Source organism: Lutjanus erythropterus, chromosome 8, assembly GCF_056507025.1.
Source record: "Lutjanus erythropterus isolate fLutEry1 chromosome 8, fLutEry1.hap2, whole genome shotgun sequence".
Classification (NCBI taxonomy): domain Eukaryota; kingdom Metazoa; phylum Chordata; class Actinopteri; order Lutjaniformes; family Lutjanidae; genus Lutjanus; species Lutjanus erythropterus.
Genome location: NC_139324.1, coordinates 19,203,468 through 19,223,893, shown reverse-complemented (window position 1 = coordinate 19,223,893; position 20,426 = coordinate 19,203,468). Strand labels below are relative to the sequence as shown.

The 20,426-nt window shown below is 38.8% G+C and overlaps 1 protein-coding gene across 1 annotated transcript; it reads right to left on the bottom strand.

Moving 5' to 3' along the window:
• Nucleotides 1–12,997: 12,997 nt before the first annotated feature.
• Nucleotides 12,998–15,951, bottom strand: gdf3 (growth differentiation factor 3). The gene is made up of 2 exons (XM_084724044.1): nucleotides 15,572–15,951; nucleotides 12,998–13,960 (listed from the first exon to the last, which is right to left on the bottom strand). The coding sequence occupies exons 1-2, from the start codon at nucleotides 15,948–15,950 to the stop codon at nucleotides 13,107–13,109; spliced, it is 1,233 nt and encodes a 410-aa protein (XP_084580170.1). The 5' UTR covers nucleotide 15,951; the 3' UTR covers nucleotides 12,998–13,106.
• Nucleotides 15,952–20,426: the final 4,475 nt, after the last annotated feature.

Below are 20,426 nucleotides of genomic sequence, written 5' to 3'. Positions count from 1 at the left end.
GGCATTTCTGATCTCTAATAAACATTATTTGCAAGAAGAAAGGACCTTTTGTTTTCTTGTGATAACAGGTTGATTATCCTGTTATCTTAAGATACATTATCACATTTTTCTTGAGATAATAAGATAAATTTACCTGCTATCATCAGAAAACCAGAATTGTTATCTTTCATTCATTCATTCATTCATTCATTGTCCGTAAACGCTTATCCTTGATGTGTCGCGGGGGGCTGGAGCCTATCTGAGCTGACATTGGGCAAGAGGCGGGATACACCCTGGACAAATCGCCAGTTCATCACATAGAGACAGACAACCACTCACTCTCACATTTATGGACAATTTAGTCACCAATTAACCTATTATGCTGCATGTCTTTGGACTGTGGGAGGAAGCCGGAGAACCCAGAGAGAACCCACGTGGACACAAGGAGAACATGCAAACTCCACCCCAGCACCCCAGCCGAACTCAGGACTTCTTCACTGCACCACTTTGCCGCCTGATAAAGAAGTAATTAACCTGTTATCACAAGAAAATCATACCTGAAGAGTGACCTGAAGAACCATAAAAAGTTGTGATTTTTAAAACAGAATGTACTGAGTACTACAACACAGAATAAACAGCTTATAGTGAATTACAGTATAAGCAGAATACAACATTATTTCACATTTTTGTTTTGATTTTACACTTCAACAAAAAACAAAATAACCTCAAGTCGTTTGCTCTATGGTTTGCAAAATGAATTCAAAGCAACAGGAGATCAACTAAGGCGATTCACCCTCTGGCAGTTATATAAATGTAGGTCAAGACAGACTTCACACTTCATGTCATAGAGCTGTCTCACTGAACAAAAAACATTCTTTATAAATATGACAAAAGAACACATTAACCTGAAACAGGTCAGTGACCTTAAGAGTTTGGTGTGTCTGACTATGTGACACTGTTGTTAGATCCTCATTATAATCGTATTTGTGTCAGAATTAATGTGAATGTGTTGAACTGTATCAGCGTGAAGCCGGAGATCCTCCGTATGGTTTGTAATTAAATACTCCAACTGCCGTGGCCCCTCCCACTGTGAACACACACACCGACACACACCTGGACACACACACACGGATGCAGGCTGTAGGGTCAGGGGTAATGGTGTCACCTCTGTCTGCTGTGTGTCTGTGTGTGTGTCCATGTGAGCTGTCGGCGGAACCTGCTGCCACCTCATTACAGGACGCCGCCGGCTACAATTCACGCTGACATCCAGGGGCCATATTCACAGAGTATTTTATTTTACCACCAGGAGTTCTCCTAAATGGCACCAAAAAGTTCTGAGCTAAGAGTTTTTCCTCTTAAGAGCCATTCACAAAGCTGCTGGGAGCAACTTTTACTGAGGAATGGAGAAAACTGTCAAAGGCAGAGCCATAAAAGATACCCTCTCTGTGTTCTCATCCTTCTACTCTCTCAAATGTGTTAACAAAGCAGTTTAAAGTATTTAAATATCAGGTTCCTGTTTATTCACGTAGAAATTCATTATCTGATCAAGTGGTTGTGGACAAACGAACCCCTCCCATTGTTAAAACCATATTTTTTCTTATTAGTTTTTAAGCATAGTAGTTAACAGACTGATATAACTGGTTCAGAGGTGTTTGGATTACAGGTCCTCTTGGGTCCACTTGGTTCCCAGAACCCACCACCAGACCCATTTATTAATCATCATGCTGCTGCAAAGTCCCTTTTAGATCAAATATCTTTTTAAAAAACATTCATTTATGCATGTTAGGTTGGGTAGGTTTTCCATGGGCCCCATTCCAACACAGTCTCATCCCCAACTTGTCACCACCCCTCATTGTAAACCTAACCAAGTAGGCTAAACTGCAACCATTTCACAGTGTTAATCACATGTTAACAAGGCTTTCTGTCTTTCTAAAGGGCACCTTGTGCTTCTTATCAGAAGGTGAGAGGTGGTGACAAATCATCAGTGTGTGACCTGTTGGGATGCATTTCATATAATTTTGATCAGGTTCACAATTTTAGATCCAAAACTACCTCTGGTTTTGGCGTTGGTTGGCAAAAATCTTCTGTGCATTTTCCTTGAAAGGGTAATTTTGGTATTCTTACACCTGGCTGGCTGTTTCTACAGAGTTTTGTTGTTATAAGTGTCACTTTGCCATAAAAATGCTGCATTTTTTCATTTGTTCCCTCTGGATCCAACAACATGGATGAGGGACATGTGGCTGGATGTGAATACGAAAACAACTGTGGCTCTCCAGAGACTTGATAAGTTATGCCCACGTTTGAGCGATCAAATAAAATTCCTGTACAATTTAATCAAAACCTTCACAGTATATTTAGAATATTTTCACAGCTATACCTTGCCGTCAGATAACCTTTTCCAGTTGGAAACCAATACTACATAAGCCAAATATTGCTCTCTTCAACAAAAACAGTCATTTTACCTCCAGAACATGGGGGTTGCTGGTCTACTGCTGCCTTGATTGATGAGTTAACTTATTGTGTGACACCTGCATTTTTAAGGGGTGGTTTGGATTCAGATACCTATTTACACATGAGCAGGAAAGGAGCAATATTATGAGCCCAATATTTAGTTTTAGCTCTGTTTTGGCCTCCATCAACTCCTGAGAATTAGAACTGGCTCGTTAATTGCTTAATGTTGCACTTTTATCAACAGCTAGTAGCTAACTTTTTCAGATTTATTGTTGAAAAAAGCTGCCTAATGCTGCAGGAAAAAAGGTTGACAAGAGCGATGAGACTGAACCAAACAGTTAATGTGTTCATCAACACATGTGACACCTTTTTCATATAATGCATTGTTTATATTAAATATCAATGTTGGAGCTTTATTCATCATCAATTTTCTACATGGTGTGTAACATCTGGTTTAGTGTACATACATACATGTTCTAACATGCAAACATGTGTATGTGTGTGACCAAAAGTGTAGGTTAGCATGTTAATGACACAGAGGCTTGTGTTACTAGGCAGGATACACTGTGATTCCATTATCATTGATTAGGTGGCAGAGTGTGTGTGCCAAATGTATATGAGTGTGACACAGACTGTAAAAGGATTAGAAATATGGGAGCCAAGAAGTGTGTCTGTGTCTGTGTGTACGTGTGTCTGTGTCTGTGTGTGTGTCTGTGTGTGTGTGTGTGTGTGTGTGTGTCTGTGTGTGGTGACAGACCATTAGTCAGAGTGCTTGTCGTATTACTGTACTCACTATGGAGGTCAATGGAACGATGAGTCTGTGTGTGTTTGAGGGAGAATAAGTGCCTCACTGTCATCTTAGCCACTCATGTGATCGTCTGCTCATATTAAAGGTGCTGTAAAATGTGCTGCAACTCAGCTTGTCAGTGTTATTCGCCATCTCTCCATGAGTGAGATGGATGTCAGTCTCATGTCTCGGACAGCACTGAGCTGGAGTTAGGGCATGTTTAGCCGAGCTTAGCATTAGGACTGGAAGCAGAGAGAAACGGTTCAAAAATACTCCTACATACACGTAGGTAAAAGATATAAATACTTCCTCCACCACTGAACATCAGTTCCTACAGTCACACTTTTTCTTTTTCTTTGGGAAATGCGTTATCGTGGTCTTACGAAAATGAGATCATATACACTCAAAGAACTAACTGCATGTTTCTTATTGCAGTTGTAGTTTCAAGTGGTGTCGTACTGGACTGCATTATCATTAGAGCTGTTTTTAATATTATGGCCATTCTATTTACATACATTACAGGGGCAGAATAACAGAAACACCTGTCAGTATAATTCCCTCCAATGCAACACCTCCACCCACTATGATCTCACTCTGAAAGGTAAGATTGTTACCTTTCTGACGGTGTCAACGAAAACTGAAAAGGCACTAGTTTTGTAAAAGTAGAATTCATGGCAGACCTGTTACATTGTACAGAGGTCAGTGAATGCATATTGGCACTGTGGACACTATTGTCTCTCATAGGAGACAGAGAGAAGAGTCGGTGTGTAACTGTGTCTCACAATCTATTTAAGGACTTAGTTACTTTTCACCACAGCAGGTGTTTTAGTTGTTGTTTATTGTTATTTGCCGGTGTAAGTGATGAGGAACAAAATCCACAGTCTTAATTCTGTTTAGAAATATATTCCAAAGCTTCTAAGTTATCTGAAGTCACAGTAATATGAGGCTTCAGCTCATCTCAACAGGAAAACACTCTCCAGGGAAACACAAAGACAAACCTCCATGCTAAAAACACTGTAAATGGGTCTTGGAACTAATGCCAACTGTAAGATGCAAAGACTGCAACAGCAAGAGACATTTATAAGGTTAAATCTTCTGTTTGATACAGTGGAATGATCAACAGGATGTGAACTTTTTTATTGTCTAGTGTTATATTAATGACTGATATCAGCATCTTCCAAAGTGGAGAAAAAGATCAAATCAGGCAATGTCATGGTTCTGTCTTCTCATATAGTGATGCTTGATTAATTAAACTTTTTTCCTTTTTATCCAACAATTAGAGCTCCCAGATCAATATCTTATGTCATTATTATGACATATTATGTCATGATTATGAAAACAGCCTGGTTTCTTTAATACAGTGTGTTTCTATAAGATCAAAAGTGAATTACGCTTTATCTCATTTCATGGAGAAAAAAAAAAAGAAACCATTGATATAACCCCGTAGCTGCTATAACCACAATTATTGTTATAATTATTATTTTGTATCTCATTATCTCGACATCACAAGATAATTATTTGACAATTAGTTCATAATAACACACTGATTATCTCATTATCATACAAACACAAAAGATTTTTTTCTAGGATAATGGCTTAGTCTTATTTTCAAACCCAACCCAAAATGTTGTTTATTTGCTGACAAGTGAATCTAAACCCAATAAAAAGTAATCCAGTTAATCTGCATCTTTCATATCGTGTTGTTATCAATAGTTGTTAACTGTGTAGTTAACAGTTACTTCTATGATCTTACCCTTAAAAAGACTTGAATAAAAAAGATAAAATTATCTCATCTCAACACCAAGTTTCTTTCTCAAGATAATTATCTTGTTATATTGAGAAAACAGTCTTTTATTACTTATTTTAATGAATCCTTTATTTCAAGTTGTTATCCCTAAATAATAGGATAATTATGTTGAGACAAACAAAATTATTCTTAGGAAGGTATTACTGTTATTCTCTGGATAAAGGTGGCGCTAGAGAAAAAGTAGTGTTAATTTGATATTCACTCTTGATCTTCATGACTCCTGAGGGAAAGTCTGCTTTTTAAAAATATTTTTTCAAAAGCATTTCAGGGATAATTGACGTAGCTGAAGAGTTTGGGCTTGAGATAGACAGTTTGCATTTTTGTGTATATCATGTTATGCCAGCAAACATGATTAGAGTTGCACAGAGACATCATTATCTGTATCCGTATCAATATCTGTATCTGCTCAACAGACAAAATGACATGTCTCAATATCTGTATTAGGATAGACGACTGGAAGTGGGCATAGTTTATGCTCGACATCACGGGCAAATGCTTTTTTTGCAGTAGTTGTGAAGCATCAAAATTATTTCATCTAGGCATTTCATTAATTATGAAATATATCTTCATGTCCTCACACTGCACTTTATTTCTGTCTTTTTTATTTTTAGATAAAGTTTCTGAACTGTCTGAAGGCCACCACCTCCCTTTTAATCTGGGGATCCTGCAAAATCAGAAACCAACATGTTTCAGAAATTGAAAGATTCTGTTCAGCGATGGATATAGAGACACTACCACTGAAATATGCAAGTTTATAAAAATATCCTTCAGTTGAAGCGAATAATCTTGGTGCATTATATCAGTGATTGATTAAGGTAGATACAACCTTTTTGAGCTATGAATAATAATGAGCAACTTGGAATAGAAGAAATATCTGTTTCCATCACATTATTTATGGTTTAAATGGTAATATATTCAGATCTCTAAATATGATGTTAATCAGTGTAAGTCTGTATTTTTAATATCCTGTCAGTCAATTTGGAAATGATGGCAGTTTGCTCCTTGTGTTCTGATTTTTTATGATGGGGTGACACCAGTGGTTATCACGACAAATATGAGGTCTGACTCTGCTTTGTTGACACACTTACTCCTAAATGTTAGTAGGAGATTATTTAAAAAAATATACCATTGTGCCCGACACAGATACACACAGACAAACACACATCCAGTCCTCACTGAGATTCACTGCTGATGGGCTCTGCAGTGGTCAGCTCAGCACCTACCCACTGCTAACCAGCTACCTCATGCTGAGAGTGTTCACACACACACACACACACACACACACACACACACACACACACACACACACACACATCAAACCAGTAGATACAAAGACAGCTCCAGCAGCGGACTTTAAGCTGAAGCCACATTGCCCCCTGTTGGTTGACAGAAGAATATTTCCTCTCAGTGTCACACGAGTTCAGATCATTTACAAAAATAAAAGAAACTCCACAAAGTATTCCATCAAAGTAAAAGTGAACAAGCATTTGCATTAAAATGTAAACAAGTGTCAAAGTAACTCTTTCAAAGCATTGTTAAATTATTTGGTAACCCAGAAGCAGTAATATATAATGATGTAGTTGGTATTTTGAAATCAAGTCATATGTCTAACCTCATTCAATACTTACTTGTTAAATGTTTTTTTCTGTGAAGTACTGTAGTTGAATTGTGAAACATTGTCTGGAATTTAGTTAAGTATAAGTTAAAAGTAGTATAAAATGGAAATATTAACAATAAAGTACGAGCATGTTAAAATTGGATTTATTTACAGTACTCAAGTAAATGTGGTTACTTTCCACTGTTTCCATTGTTTTCTGGTTTCTTGTTTTCATTCTTGTAATGACTGTTTATTAGAGTAAATGTCATGCCTGCCACGATAGGGAGTTACCTATAATCTCTTCGAAATTTAAGGGGGTCTTTCCGTAATGCCTGTTTCCTTGTTTAATGTGGAGTAAGAGCAGCAGCAAATCGCAGTCGGCCCAGCAAAATTATGTCTTCACATCCTCTTCTATGGGATGAATCCAGTGCTACATAGAGAACTGAAAATATAAATTGGCGTCCTGGTACCTCAAGAGGCAGAGCAATAGCCCCATGTACTGCAGCTTGAGTCCGGCTTTGGGTTTGACTCCTTTGCTGCATGTAATTTCCCCTCTTTCCTGTCATATCTTCAGCCGTCCTATAAATTAAAGTTGGTCCATTCTAGGGACTGTAGAAACATGGTGGTGCAACTGTCATTCTTATGTAAAATGGCTCAGTTTAAGATAACAAAAACACAATGATTCTCCCGGTGATTATATTAATTAAATCATTTATATGAATATTATATTAAATTTCTGCCAATAGATCCTCCTAAATGTTGCACACCTAAGCTTTGAAGTGTGGCCAAACATGGCCAGGGATTGTCACTGTAAGCTTCCTCTGGTTCTGGGTTTTGCTCCGTCATCATCACATCATGGTCTACAGACAGGTGGTGCTTTCTTCCAGGCAGCTTGTAGTTTGTAGACGTGCTCCTTGCGTGCACTGCTCCCCTTTCACTCAATCTCCACAGTAAATGACAAATTTAGTGAAGCGAAAAGCAGATTACTGAGTCAAAAATAGATTTAAGTAAAGAGTAGAGTTTAAAAAAGAACATGTGAAGTATAAAAAAAAAATTTTGTACCATGTTACCATGTGTTAATAATAAACTTAAATAGAAATTTAAGAAGAAGTTCAACATTCAAAAGATCTATCTCCATTTTTGACCCAAGCAACAATTACAATTACCGAACATATCATTCTCAAACCATGAGCATTAATCTGCTGCTTTAACAGCCTCTACTCCTCTAGTTTCAGGCTTTGAAAGAGATTTTTGAACCTGGCTCCAGGGATTTGCTCCCATTCAGTCACAAGAGCATTAGTGAGGTCCAACATTGATGTTGGGTGATACGGTTTGGCTCACTGTCAGCGTTCCAGTCCATCCCAAAGTTGTTGGATGAGGTTATGGTCAGGGCTCTACGCAGGCTGGTCAAGGTCAGGCCTTCCCCGAACTGCTGCCGCAAAGTTGGAGGTACGCTATTTTCTAAAATATCATTGCATGTTGTAGCATTAAGATTTTCTATCATTTCTTCTCTACCTAGGCCACAAGAGAGAACAGAAATTGATACAGGGACTGGAGACAGGCATACAGCCGGACGGAGGAGGCCACATCCAGTCAGGATGGCTGAGTCATCCTGGCTCCACAGGCTCCATCTCGACTGGTATTGATTATTCATTTCTCATTGACTGTGCACATGTGGGAGAGTGAAACTGCAAAAGACTGAAGAGAGAAAGAGAGACAAGCTATTATCCACTAACATTTGACCAGTCGATGAAAGCATATATTTAACAAACGTGTGTATCTAGTTGTATTATTTGCAATCAACAGTAGATGCAAAATTCCATTAGTTGTCCTCGTGTAATAGCCTTATTCCCAAACCATCCAGCTGATAGCTTTGTTAATTAAGTCAGTAGTCTGCTCGTTGATTTCAGAAGGTAAAAGTGTAATTAATGATCAAGTTAAAAGAGGTGTCCTGCAGTTATAAACCCTGTTTTCACTCCCAGCTTGGTTTTTCTAGATAATTTATAGTTAGAAGTAATTGAACACAATCTCTCTTCTCATAGCACTGTTTTTTTGTTTGGAGAAAAATGAGATACAGCTTAATTAGGGCTGTGTTGATTTTAACATGCTAATATGGTGGTATTTCAACACAGTCTTATAGCAGGTTGAAATTAGGTTAGAAATTAGGAAATTCAACTTACATTTGTGTATGTGGGTACACATTTTCCTTTTCCTGTGACATTAAGCACAACTTTCAAACTAATTTATTATCCGTTCTTCTCATTCAGCAGCAATAATAAATATGAAAGGTCTGGATACACCTTCAAAATGCTTGCTGGGAAACGTTTCAGGTGATGGTTACAGGTTGGTTATAGGCACGGGCAACAAAACTACTTGGTTAAAAGATCATGCAATGAAGACTGACTATTTGTAAAATCTGAGATGACAGTTTGGACAACTTTAGGCTACTTGGACACTGGAATTGTACATTTTGCAGCACTGATGATCTCAACAATCCGACAGAATCATTCATCAAACCAAAACAAAACCCAAAACAAAAATTTAAAAAGAAGTTCCCACTGAATAATCACCACCTGTAATGAATACATAAATGAAGGTGGACTGCAGTGGTGAGATAAGATCCTTTTTGAATACAGATTATAACCTTTGTCCCAGACCCAGTGACAAAAGGTTCACCTCTGTCTCTTGTTTTCTGGGTGTGCTGAAGAAGCTCAGGCTGTCCCTGGGCGTCACCACTGACGTAAAGCGTAAAGATGATTTAAGTTTTCTTAAAGTTTATCAGATTCAGATTCGGGAGGAGGAGAGACAGGCAGTCTTATTGTTTTAGAGACAGGAAGAAAAACACTTCTGTGAGTCTGACTGTTACAGAAACAGTAGAGTGTATTGTGAGCCCCAGAGGGTGAAGTGGAAATGACTTTGTCTTTGACAGCAAAGTGCTGCTGAACAGCCTGAGGCGTCTTCCTTCTCCTGTCTGTCTCTTTACTGCTCATTTCTCTCTGTCTCTCTTTCATTCATCCTCTGTTTCAGTCATGTTACACATCAGAGCAGAAGAAGAAAGCAGTATGATGAAGAAAACTGGCAGAACAATAAGCAGGAAGCAATAAAGAAAGAGATGCGCAAAACAAAAACCTTCTCAACCTACACAAATCTAAATATTTCACTGTTCTCAGATCAAGCATCTGTTTTATGTTTATGTGTAATTTATCCTGGTTAAAGGAAAGGTATCAATAAATAATTATCTTATTTTAAATAAAGCCATTTTTAGTATGGCCAATATGGGGTCCACTGGTCCACTTGGGAGCTTGACCTGGGCTGTATTATCAATCACATACTAATTTACTGTCTTCTTCACTGTGGACCACATACTGCCTACTAAATGAACAATTAAGTATGCCAGCAGACTGTTCATGCTGAAGTATACTCAAGAAATACATCACTGCATTACATTACTACTCCGAGTTGCTGTTGAATGTTTATTAAACAATTTAGTGTTAAATATTTTTTCTACAGTACATTATATGTGAGCTCCTACTTTTTACTCTTAACTGTACATTCACGTCCTCAGTCCTGAGCAGCTCCTGCTTCACGTTCACTTGCCATCATTCTTAATCTTTTTATCCAATCATGCCATTCACTCTCTACAGGACAGAGGATGTCCCACTCTGTACAGACAGTAAAGCCTCCTGAAGCAAAAGGTGATTTGTGGTATTGGGCTATACAAATAAAAATTTAAAAAATACAATGCTGTTGAAATGCACTACATAGGATGCTGGAGTGCCCCTTTATTGGGTTGTCAGTATATGTAAAAACAACAAAAAATAAGAACAGAGCCCGCTAGTGGCTCCGCTGTCCTCCCATAATGTCAATTTCAAAAAAACAAAAGTATTTAATTCAACTCTATTGAAAAGTCAGTTTTTGTCATATTTGAAGCAAACATTACATTTTCAAAACTTTCTTTTGCATGAATCCTTATGCACCTTTCTACCAGCTGTGCATTTGGCAACATTTATGAGTCCGGTGTGTAAGATTTATTGGGATTTACTGGCAGAATATGGCAACCAGTGTGGCTTCCAAAAATAATGTAGGGCCTAGCATTTTTCAAACATGGCAGAACTTAAATTTTAACGTCATCCTAACATCACAAAGATACCAAAAATCCTGAAATAATTTGTATTTTAGGGGAATTTAAATGAAATGATGTTCATATCTACAACAGCCCCATTGACACAGTTTTGTACCAATAAAAATGTTTCCTCCTGTCTTGAGTTTAAACATTTATGTCGGTATTAGAGTTTGTTTGTTGTTCAGTGAGAGTTAAAGAGTATAATAGTGTATAATACAGCACACTACTGACAGTATCTAATCATTTTTTTTCTCAATTTAAAGGGAAATCAAAAGTTTTGGTTGTTTTAGAATGTTTCAAGAATGTTCAGTAACAGGAATGGCAAATAATGTTCTTACAAAAAAAGAAAGATGTGGTAACCTTAAAAAACAAACATATAACATTGCAATAACCCACTGGGAACATTAGAGGAACATTCTGAGAGCCAAAAACTGATTACTAGGTCTCTTCTTCTGTCTTCGTTCACACCCCAAACTCTCATCGTCTCTCTCACTAATTACTACAACCTGTCAGCCTCTCCCGGTTGCTGTGGCGACCAGCCATCGTCATGGCAACCCCAGTGGTCTGTCTGGCTCAGTGAGGGAGGCGGTGGGGGTGTTATCAGGCAGGAAGGTGAGATAAGAGAGTTAATTTCTCCTTTAGTAGATAAAAGAGTAGCTGGTCTCTGTCAGTGAAACATTTAAACCACAAGAAAACACGTTCTCTGTGTTTGGTCATCTGGATCTTTGCTGATTATTGAATACTTCAATTATGAGGGTTTAAGCAAAATGCACAAGTCATGGCAGGAGGAATTTATTAAGGTATTCTATTTTCTGTCAGGTAACTGGATAATTATTTGAAAATTACCATTTGTTTTCCAAGAAGATGCAAGTTTTATCTTTGGGCCACAGTTCTGATATGAGTATCTGATTTATTTATTAGTCGATCAACAGAAATCATTTAGACAAAAATGCAAAACTGTCTGTTTTGTATCTTCTTAACTTGACTATTTAGGTTCGGACTAAAAGACACCCCTTTGGATCTTGTAATGGGCACCATTTTCTGACATTTTATAAACTAGAAAATCCACTGAATCACCATGAAATTGCCAAAGCCCCAAAATCATTTGTTCCAGCCCTAATTCTAATCTTAATTCCCCATTTTCATATTTCATATTTTTTATTTTAAAGTAATCACTTTTTAAGCAGTATTTCTGTACTAAACAAAGCAGTATACTGGGTACATGAGAGAGGAGAACAGAAGAGTCCTGCAGCTTCAGATCAGAACTGATATAGAAATGATGCATCATGATTGTTTGATTGAACATCAACAAGAAGCTCAGTTCTGTTGGGGGGAAGGATGCTGAAAATATAACCTCAACTGATGACAGAAAATCTTTTTAGTGACAAAAAACAAAACATAAAAAATGAGAGAGGTGTCTCTCAGTAAAAAAGTCAGTACAATTTTTTCCCCTCACTCAATGGCTGGATTGCTGCTCAGAGAAGAGTATTGCTTCATCATAGTTAAAATTGTCTGTATACGGTCGAAATTTATCATCGACAGAAAACGCTGGATTCTTTTCCACCAAGTGTTTGAGGAGCCCCATAAATCTGATTTTCAGACTCCTGGTTTAGAGAGTTGATTATTAAAGAAAGCGCCACCAAAATTGGAGACTCACAAAAACTGAAGAAAACACTTTTTTTTATTAACAATTTCATAATAAAAGATTGGTCTACATTTCTGTGAGAACAAACTAATACAAATTTTAAATTCTTTAAAATCAGTGACTGCAAACAACACATTGAAAACCTAAACTGACAAATTATCAAACCGCATTTAAGAGACAGGATTATTTGAAGTGGGGTTGTATGAATTAGTTTCAGCGTAAACTATGTTTAGAATACTTTCACCACTTAACCTTGCAGTCAGACAGACAGGAAACCATCATTAAATTAAAAAAAAATAAATAAAATTAATTTCACCTTGCAGAACACTGGAGATATTGGTCCACTGCCTTGATCAGTTAATTTGTTTGTGTCAATATGTGACTACCGGGCAGCGGTAGACCAGCAACTCCTGTGCTCTGTGAGGTAAAATTACTGATTTCTCCCGTGGAGTTTGGTTGGTTTGGAGCTGTTGGTCAGAGCAATACTTGACTTATATGGCTTATATATAAGAGCAGCTTTCCCTCTGGCTGACTGATGGCAAAGTAAAGCAGTGAAAATATTCCAAATATAGAGTATAGATATTGATTGCTTGGCCTCTGTGCTGTCCCTTTAAGTAGACATATTAAGAAACTGAAACTCTTAACTGTAGACCAAGAAGAAAAAAGAACATGGTAGATGTTTGTTAGTCAAGCATTAATCAGAAATGTCCACCAAGCTCATCGACACCCGCACTCATCCACCACCATGTCCTGATAATGTCGAAGCACCACGTTGTCATTGTTGTCATAATAGAGCATGGAGATTGGTGAGAGACGGATGGGGACGCAACAGGGTTGTGGTGTGCCGTGCGGGTCCAGGGAGTGCACCAGGGTCTGCAGGATAGCGTGGTTGGTACCATTCAGGCTCTCACTGAGCGGGAACGGGCACTCGCCGTGGCAGTAGTTGGCCATGTAGCCCTGCGGAGCGATGATCCAGTCCTGCCAGCCAACGTCTTTAAAGTCAATGTAGAGGCGGCGGGCCTTGCACACGTTGCTGGGCGTCACGGGGAGGTGGACGGCGCTCCTTCTCTGCCTGGAGCGACACTGATGGGGGTTGAGGGACACGGCCACCAGCGAGGCCTGGATCAGCGGCAGGGTGAACGCTGGTTCCAACGGGAGGGAGTTTCCAGGGTGAAAAGAAAGAAGCTCCTCTGGGTCCGCATTGAGAAGCAGCAGCTCTAAAACCAAACCGTAGTTGCGTCCCGGTTTGCGCCAGTTCTCTGCCAGCGCCGTGAGGTCCATAGTGATGGAGGATGGCTCAGGCTGCAGTTGGACCGACTGGGACAGCAGGAGCCTGCGGTTGGCCTGGGGATTGGCTCCCCTCAGCGTAGCTCGAATCACTTTATACAGAGACACACTGAGGGCCCGGGGCCCCTGCAGGAGCTCTGCAGACCTGAAGGGCTTCCAGTGGAACTTGATCTCCAGCTGAGCCAGAGACAGCAGCTCCACAGGCTGCAGGACGGACATGTTGAAGAAAAGCTGCTTCTCCAGACAGGCCTGACAGCTGCTGCTCCAGCCAGACACCAGCCGGCCTGCAACACATCAGCAGGGAGACGTGCACTTTAACAAGCACATCACACTTTTTCAAGGGTTTATCAGCTTTTTTATTTAAGTGGAGATTGAGTGCATGATAGCCTAAATCACAGAGAAGAATAATTTGTCATGACCAATTACCTCTCTCTCAAACACACACTGTGGCTGCACTCACTCTGCATTTTTAGCAGCACAGCTGAGTTTTACTGAAGCACATTCTGCAGTATGATTTGGTGAAAACACCTCAGAATAACAAGCCTGTCACAGAGTTGTCATAAGCTTTTATTATCCGTTTAAAACAAATTTTGATGAAATGTGTTTTGATTGCTGTGCCATGTTACTGAATAACACTTTGATCAATAAATAATAGTGTATATTCTCTGTATCTCACACCTGTGTGCAAATTGTTTTCATTATTTCACTTCTTTGGCTGAACCTGCTTTTTTACTTTTAAGGTGTGCCAAGCCAAAAATGTTCAGGTCGGAGAGCTTCCCGAGCTCAAACTGAGTCTCTAATGCAAAATTCACAGAGTGAGGAATGATCTGCTCAAAACTCATCCAAAACACTGTTTTTTCATGAACTACCTGCAGTTATTGTGTTCACTATTTGGGTTAAATTACAGATTTCATCTAGTGTTCTGCACCGTTATAAATGTTAAATATGTTCAAATATGTTCAATATAATGTGAAATATCTACACCACTTAGTCAGGGGGTGTCAGTTTAGTCAATGATTCTTTCCCCTTTTATCCTGTGTTTTATCATGTACTGTTTTTTTTATTATTGTCTTATATGCTGTCTGTGTGATATATGGGTTTATGTGTTTTAAGTGTTCCTGCACCCAATTTCCAATGTAGGACCTATTGTAAATGGTGAATAAACTGACTGACTGACTCTGTAAGAAAAGGGGTCCCTTTAGGAAAAGGTCTAATGGAAGAGGAAACAACACTTTGGGACCTTCTCTGATTTAATCTTAAAGGGATAGTTCACCTAAAAATGAGAATTCCATCATTATTTACCCACCCTCATGCTGATTGAGGGTCAGGTTTATTTTTAAGTTAGTACTTATCAATGAAAATGAAAGGTGATCAGCTTCGTACTGCTCGTCTGGTCTAATCCAAGTCTCTTAAAGTCCTGAAATGCTGTTTACACACTGTCACACACCACACAGACAATTCAGATGGTGTGTATGTGAATGTGGCTCCAAGCTAAGGATCTACAGTGGAGACTCAGCTTAAAACATGGTGTAATAATTTTTTTAGTCAACTTGGCATGTCAGGGCTTTAGGATTTCGCCAGATGAGCAGTATGGAGGCATTCTTTGTTTTTATTCTGTTGTTTTTTTAATGTTTGAAAACTGGTCACCAATCACCTCCATTGTACAATGCTGTTTTCCTGTCAAACTCCAGCAGTGTGTTGTGCACTAACAAAATAAACCCAACCTTCAGTCATCATGAGGGAGAGTAGTTAATGACAGAATTTTCATTTTTGGGTGAACTGTCCCTTTAATAAATTAGTCTTATTTTTTAAACATGAAATGTGCACATTTTAAGAGCTGTATCTGAAAAGCATAATTTACACTTCATGTTACAGCTCGTCTGTTTTCTGCCTACCTTGGTCCTGCACGTATCGGATGATGTTGCCGCGGACTCCATACTCAGACACCGTGCAGGGGTCGCTCCCTTGGGCCTGAACGTTCTCTGACCTCCGGAACATCCTCCAGAGCGTGGAGGGGACGCGGCGCCGCGGCTGGTGGCTCCCCGCGGGCCGCGGCCGCCCGGAGAGCCCGAGGGAGCTGAGGAAGAGCTGCTCCTGGGTCTTCATCTCCTCCACATGTGAGAGGACGCACACACCGAGGAAACACACCGCTAACAGCAGCGAGGGAGGCAGCTTCGGCCTCATGTCGGAGCTCTGTCGGCTGCTCGCCTGTAACGTTGCCCCCAACGAGGACGTTTGTTTTAACCTGTGAAACCTCCCGGTGTGCAGCTGCATGATTAGGCTCATGTTAATGAGAGGCGGCCAGACAGAGATAAGGTGAGGGGGGCGGGACTAATCTCAGGTCAGGCAGGTCAGGAATCGATTAAAAGTTTATTCTGATGTGTCCAGTTCCTTCTCCATTCAGTGTCCCTGTAATGTCCCCATGTAAGGTCCAATCAGTATTTTGAAAAGACTAACTGATTTAAGGTCCAGTCCACCCAAATGATAAAAAAAAAGAAGTTTGTTCATATTAACTTTTAACCAACAAAGAGATCAAATTCATTTAAGTTTAAATTCAGTCATCTAAACTTTAGAGGCAGCAGAGGAAAAATACTCTACACCAAAAAAGAAACTTTCATATCTCACATCCTCTGTTTAAGAGAAATGACCATGCTCCTTTTCTACAGGTAGAGAGAGCATCCTACTGATGTGTCATCACTCTAGTTTGTTTCTGACTGGTGGAACTGAGTGTGTTACAATTTCCCCCTGTTACATTTGCCCCTGGTCTCCCCTACTACTTTGTCGTCCCAGGGGATCTTCTGTTCCTACTCTAGTACGGTGATGCAATTTAAAAAAAAATTGGTGCTCAAAACAATAAATAATTACATTTAATAATGTTAAAAGCAGCATCACTGCAGATATAGTTGAGGTTATTCTGGATGAATTTAAACCTCACAGCTGAGACTAATGTCAAACGAAGGAACAGTCCCACAGAAAACACTGATAGTTAGTGGCATCACATGAAGACACAAATGTCATTCACCTTCTGTAGATAACAAATGTCACTCCCAAATTTTGCAACCACTGAGTCTTCTGAACAATGTGGCTAAAAGTTATTAAAAACAACTAGAACACTGTAACAACATGCACTGCCAGAGGTTGCCTGAAGTCTGTTTTATTTCTATACATATTTGTTTCAAACTTTTAAGTCACCCTTTGTTTCAACACTCAACCCCCTCAAACAGTCAAGTCTCACCAGATTTGTACGTGTTGCGTTTTATAATGCAACAGCAATCCAGAGAAGTTTGGTTTGGGGATAAAAACACTTGGTTAAGGGGTGCTTGGATAGCTCAGTTGGTAAAGTGTGTGTACCCCAAGTACGGAGGCTGTGACTCCTCTGCAGCGGCCATGGTTTGACTCTTTGCTGCATGTCATCCTTCCACTCTCTCTCCCCATTTCCTGTCACATCTTCAGCTGTCTTGTCATTAAAGACATAAAATGCCAAAAAAAAAATATAAAAAAAAAACAAAACAAAAACAAAAATGCTTGGTTAAGGTTGGGTTGGGTTAAAGTAATTACTCCTGAGAAATGTGTCACGGGTCTGAAGTTCCCATCTAAACACACCCACTTCTAACCCCCTCACATACAGAGAATCTAGAAATGAAAACCACTTCCAGTGGAACAGAAAAAAAGAAATAAGAAAAGACTTTGGCTCCCCCTCGTGGTAATTATTAAAAATGACACTATCACCGCAGATTGATAATGAGCCACAGCTCGTCTACCTGGTGTCCAGAAAAGGACTACAAAAAAAAAAAATCTAAAAGTTGTAAAAGAGGGCAGCACATCAGACTGGTGCTGAAGTTTCTATTTATTCACCAATATTCCAATACAATGCTGTGTTGTCTGCAGTGTGTTTCTGAACAGTCTTCCAGCAATTCTTCTGTTCCAGCAGTGAGTTTATTATACCGTCTGCAGTCCACTTCAGGGACATTTCTGATTTGTGATGCAGTGTCATAGTCAATAGCTCAACCTTAGAGTTTCAGAGTGGTGTTTCAAATGCCCAAGGCAGTAAAATATTCATTATTTCACAAAAAAGCAAAAAGGTTCTCCTCAGCCCCCAAAATGTTGTTGATTCTTTAAACTCAATTTTTAGTGCTAAAATTGCCACTTTTCTGTTAAAGTAAAAAAAAAAAATAGAGCCAGGACTCAAGTGACTATTTTTTCACTGAACTTCCAGATGTAACTGATCTTCTTAGTTGTGCTCAAACATTATTACATCATTCCCATATCAATCCCTCACTTCTTGTCTTGACTTTATAGCTCATTGGTTCCCAACCTGGGAGCCTGGGCCCTCATTAGGGGTCACCAAACTTTTACAAGGGGTTGTAAGGATTTCTTGATTTTAGGGGGTGTTAGAAAACTTTTAAAAAATATATACAGTAAGCCTATATCTTGGCATGTCATTACTTTATGCGAATAAAACTAAGTTCAATTGTTATTTTTAATGTTTAGATGTATTATTTAATGTATAAAGTTTTAAAAAAGTTTCTAAAAATGACCAGGAAATCTCACCTCAGATGCAATATTCACAGGAAATAATCTGCTCCAAATTTATTCAATCACTTGTTTTACACAAAATTCCTGCAGCTATTGTGTTCAATATTTGGGTTAAGTATACAGTTAATCAGCGGTTATGCAATAAATATAATATGAAATAGAAATAAAATGTATCACTTATTCAGGGATCATCAGTCTACTCAAAGACAGACAAGTGTTTGTTCAGGAAAAAGGTTGGGAACTTGCTTTAGCCAACATGCTTTTTATAAAAACCACACATCGAGTCAGTTCCAATGATTTTTTAATATAGTTGGCAATCAAAGATGATTTTGATTTGAATCATTATTTACAGATCAGTATGTACAGTGGTCAAAGAGGAGCAGGAGGCTGTAGTTACACTGTGTGTGTGCGCCGAGGGGAGGAGAGGAGGGGGGGAGGGGGCAAGAAGTAGCTGACATTCATTCTTTCAAATAAATGAATGAATAAATGCAGTCACGACTTACTTCATTCATCTATTCAACACCTATCGGTATGTGTGCATAGCTCGGACACGGATTTGGCGACGCACACACACCCCACACACACACAATAAATATACACACACTGTATATGAACAATCCACTGGTAGGTAAGACAATAGATAGACAATAATGTGCACTGGCTGATCCTTGTTTAAAAGTCTCACCTGATCACACACACACTCATACAGACACATACACGTAGACCCTCGCACATACACAGAACTACAGCTGAACAGATACACACGACACACACCGCTAGACTCAGTCCGAGCCTCTCTTGTGTCATCAGTGCTTTTATATTTGAGAGTTCTGTGCTGATGTTTGCATTCGAATCAGAGAATATAAGTCACTGTTTTTGTTAAAAATAAATAGAAATAAAGTACTTTAGTTATATAAATCTTACAGCATTGTTTGAAGAGACACCCATAATCACCACAGATGTTTCTATCCTGCAGGTGCAGCAAGACTGTAATAAAACTGATATTTAGAACAGAGTATATAGTAGTGTACATTTTCACCGTGTTACCCTCAAATATATTTTAACCTAAACTCCGTTGTGGAGGGAGAGCAACATGTTATAGATGGTTTAATTTATCTGAATAAAAACCTCACTACATGAAATAGTTTGTGAATGTTTTGAGAATTTATCATAAAAAATAAATTATATTATTATTATCCTTTTTGTTAAGAAAAAAGCAGCCAAAAGTGCAGTAATTATTGACTGAGGCTCGATTCGTCAGTGAACAAGACAAATAAACTTTGGATCTTGTGTTTCATTAATCTAACAGGCACCAACATTAGTTAAAATATTGCAGTGTTAGTTCAAGATTGTGTCAGAATTTGCATTTTATCTATTTGGAAATCTTTTCATATGACTACTTGGATACAAAATTAATGTTTTTGTTCACTGGTTGGTGGTTGTTCAAATTTTACCTGCCACTCAGCCTCTGAATAGTGTTAATTCTGTGGCCTTACAACTGTCTAAATTGTGGGCTTGTGGTCATTTTGGGACAGAAGATTGAGAAACATTTCCATAGACTGACACTAATGACAGCCTGCCTACCTTTTCTACTGCATGGATACCAAAAATATTCCCTCTAGTGTGACAAAAACTTGAATTTTAACCTGTTTTTGTTGAGGTGCATTTCCATTTATGTAACAAAGATGGCAACCATAAATGACAGCTGCTTACTCATCTGGAAAAAGGGGATATGAAGGGATCAGACAGCACAAAATTATTCCTTTCTGCATGGTCGCTGCATCAGATGATTACTGATTACACAGTCAAAGACTCTTGGTGTTTCTTGCTCCGTAGCTTAATGTTGGGGATGTCCAGAACACCATATTTTGGGCTTCAAAGCATGACATTCACTCGTTCATTGGTGGGAGTGAGAGAGGGGTCCACCAATGATTTCCACATTCTATCAGTGCAATTAAAAAGTTGGGCAGTTCGAGTGACAAAGCAGTAGGGGTGTCATAATTCTCTAAATCCACAATTTCAATTAAATTTTAAGGTCAAGATTTGATTCAATCAAAGATTTATTTATTTATTTTAGCATTTGGCTATGGCGTTGTTAGACTATCAAGTCTTGGTTTGTAAAGATCACCAGTTTTATATTATATTATTATTAGTTTTATTTTTAAAAAGATAAGCTACGCTGTGTCGTCATTGAAATGTTGTTTTTTTCTTCAG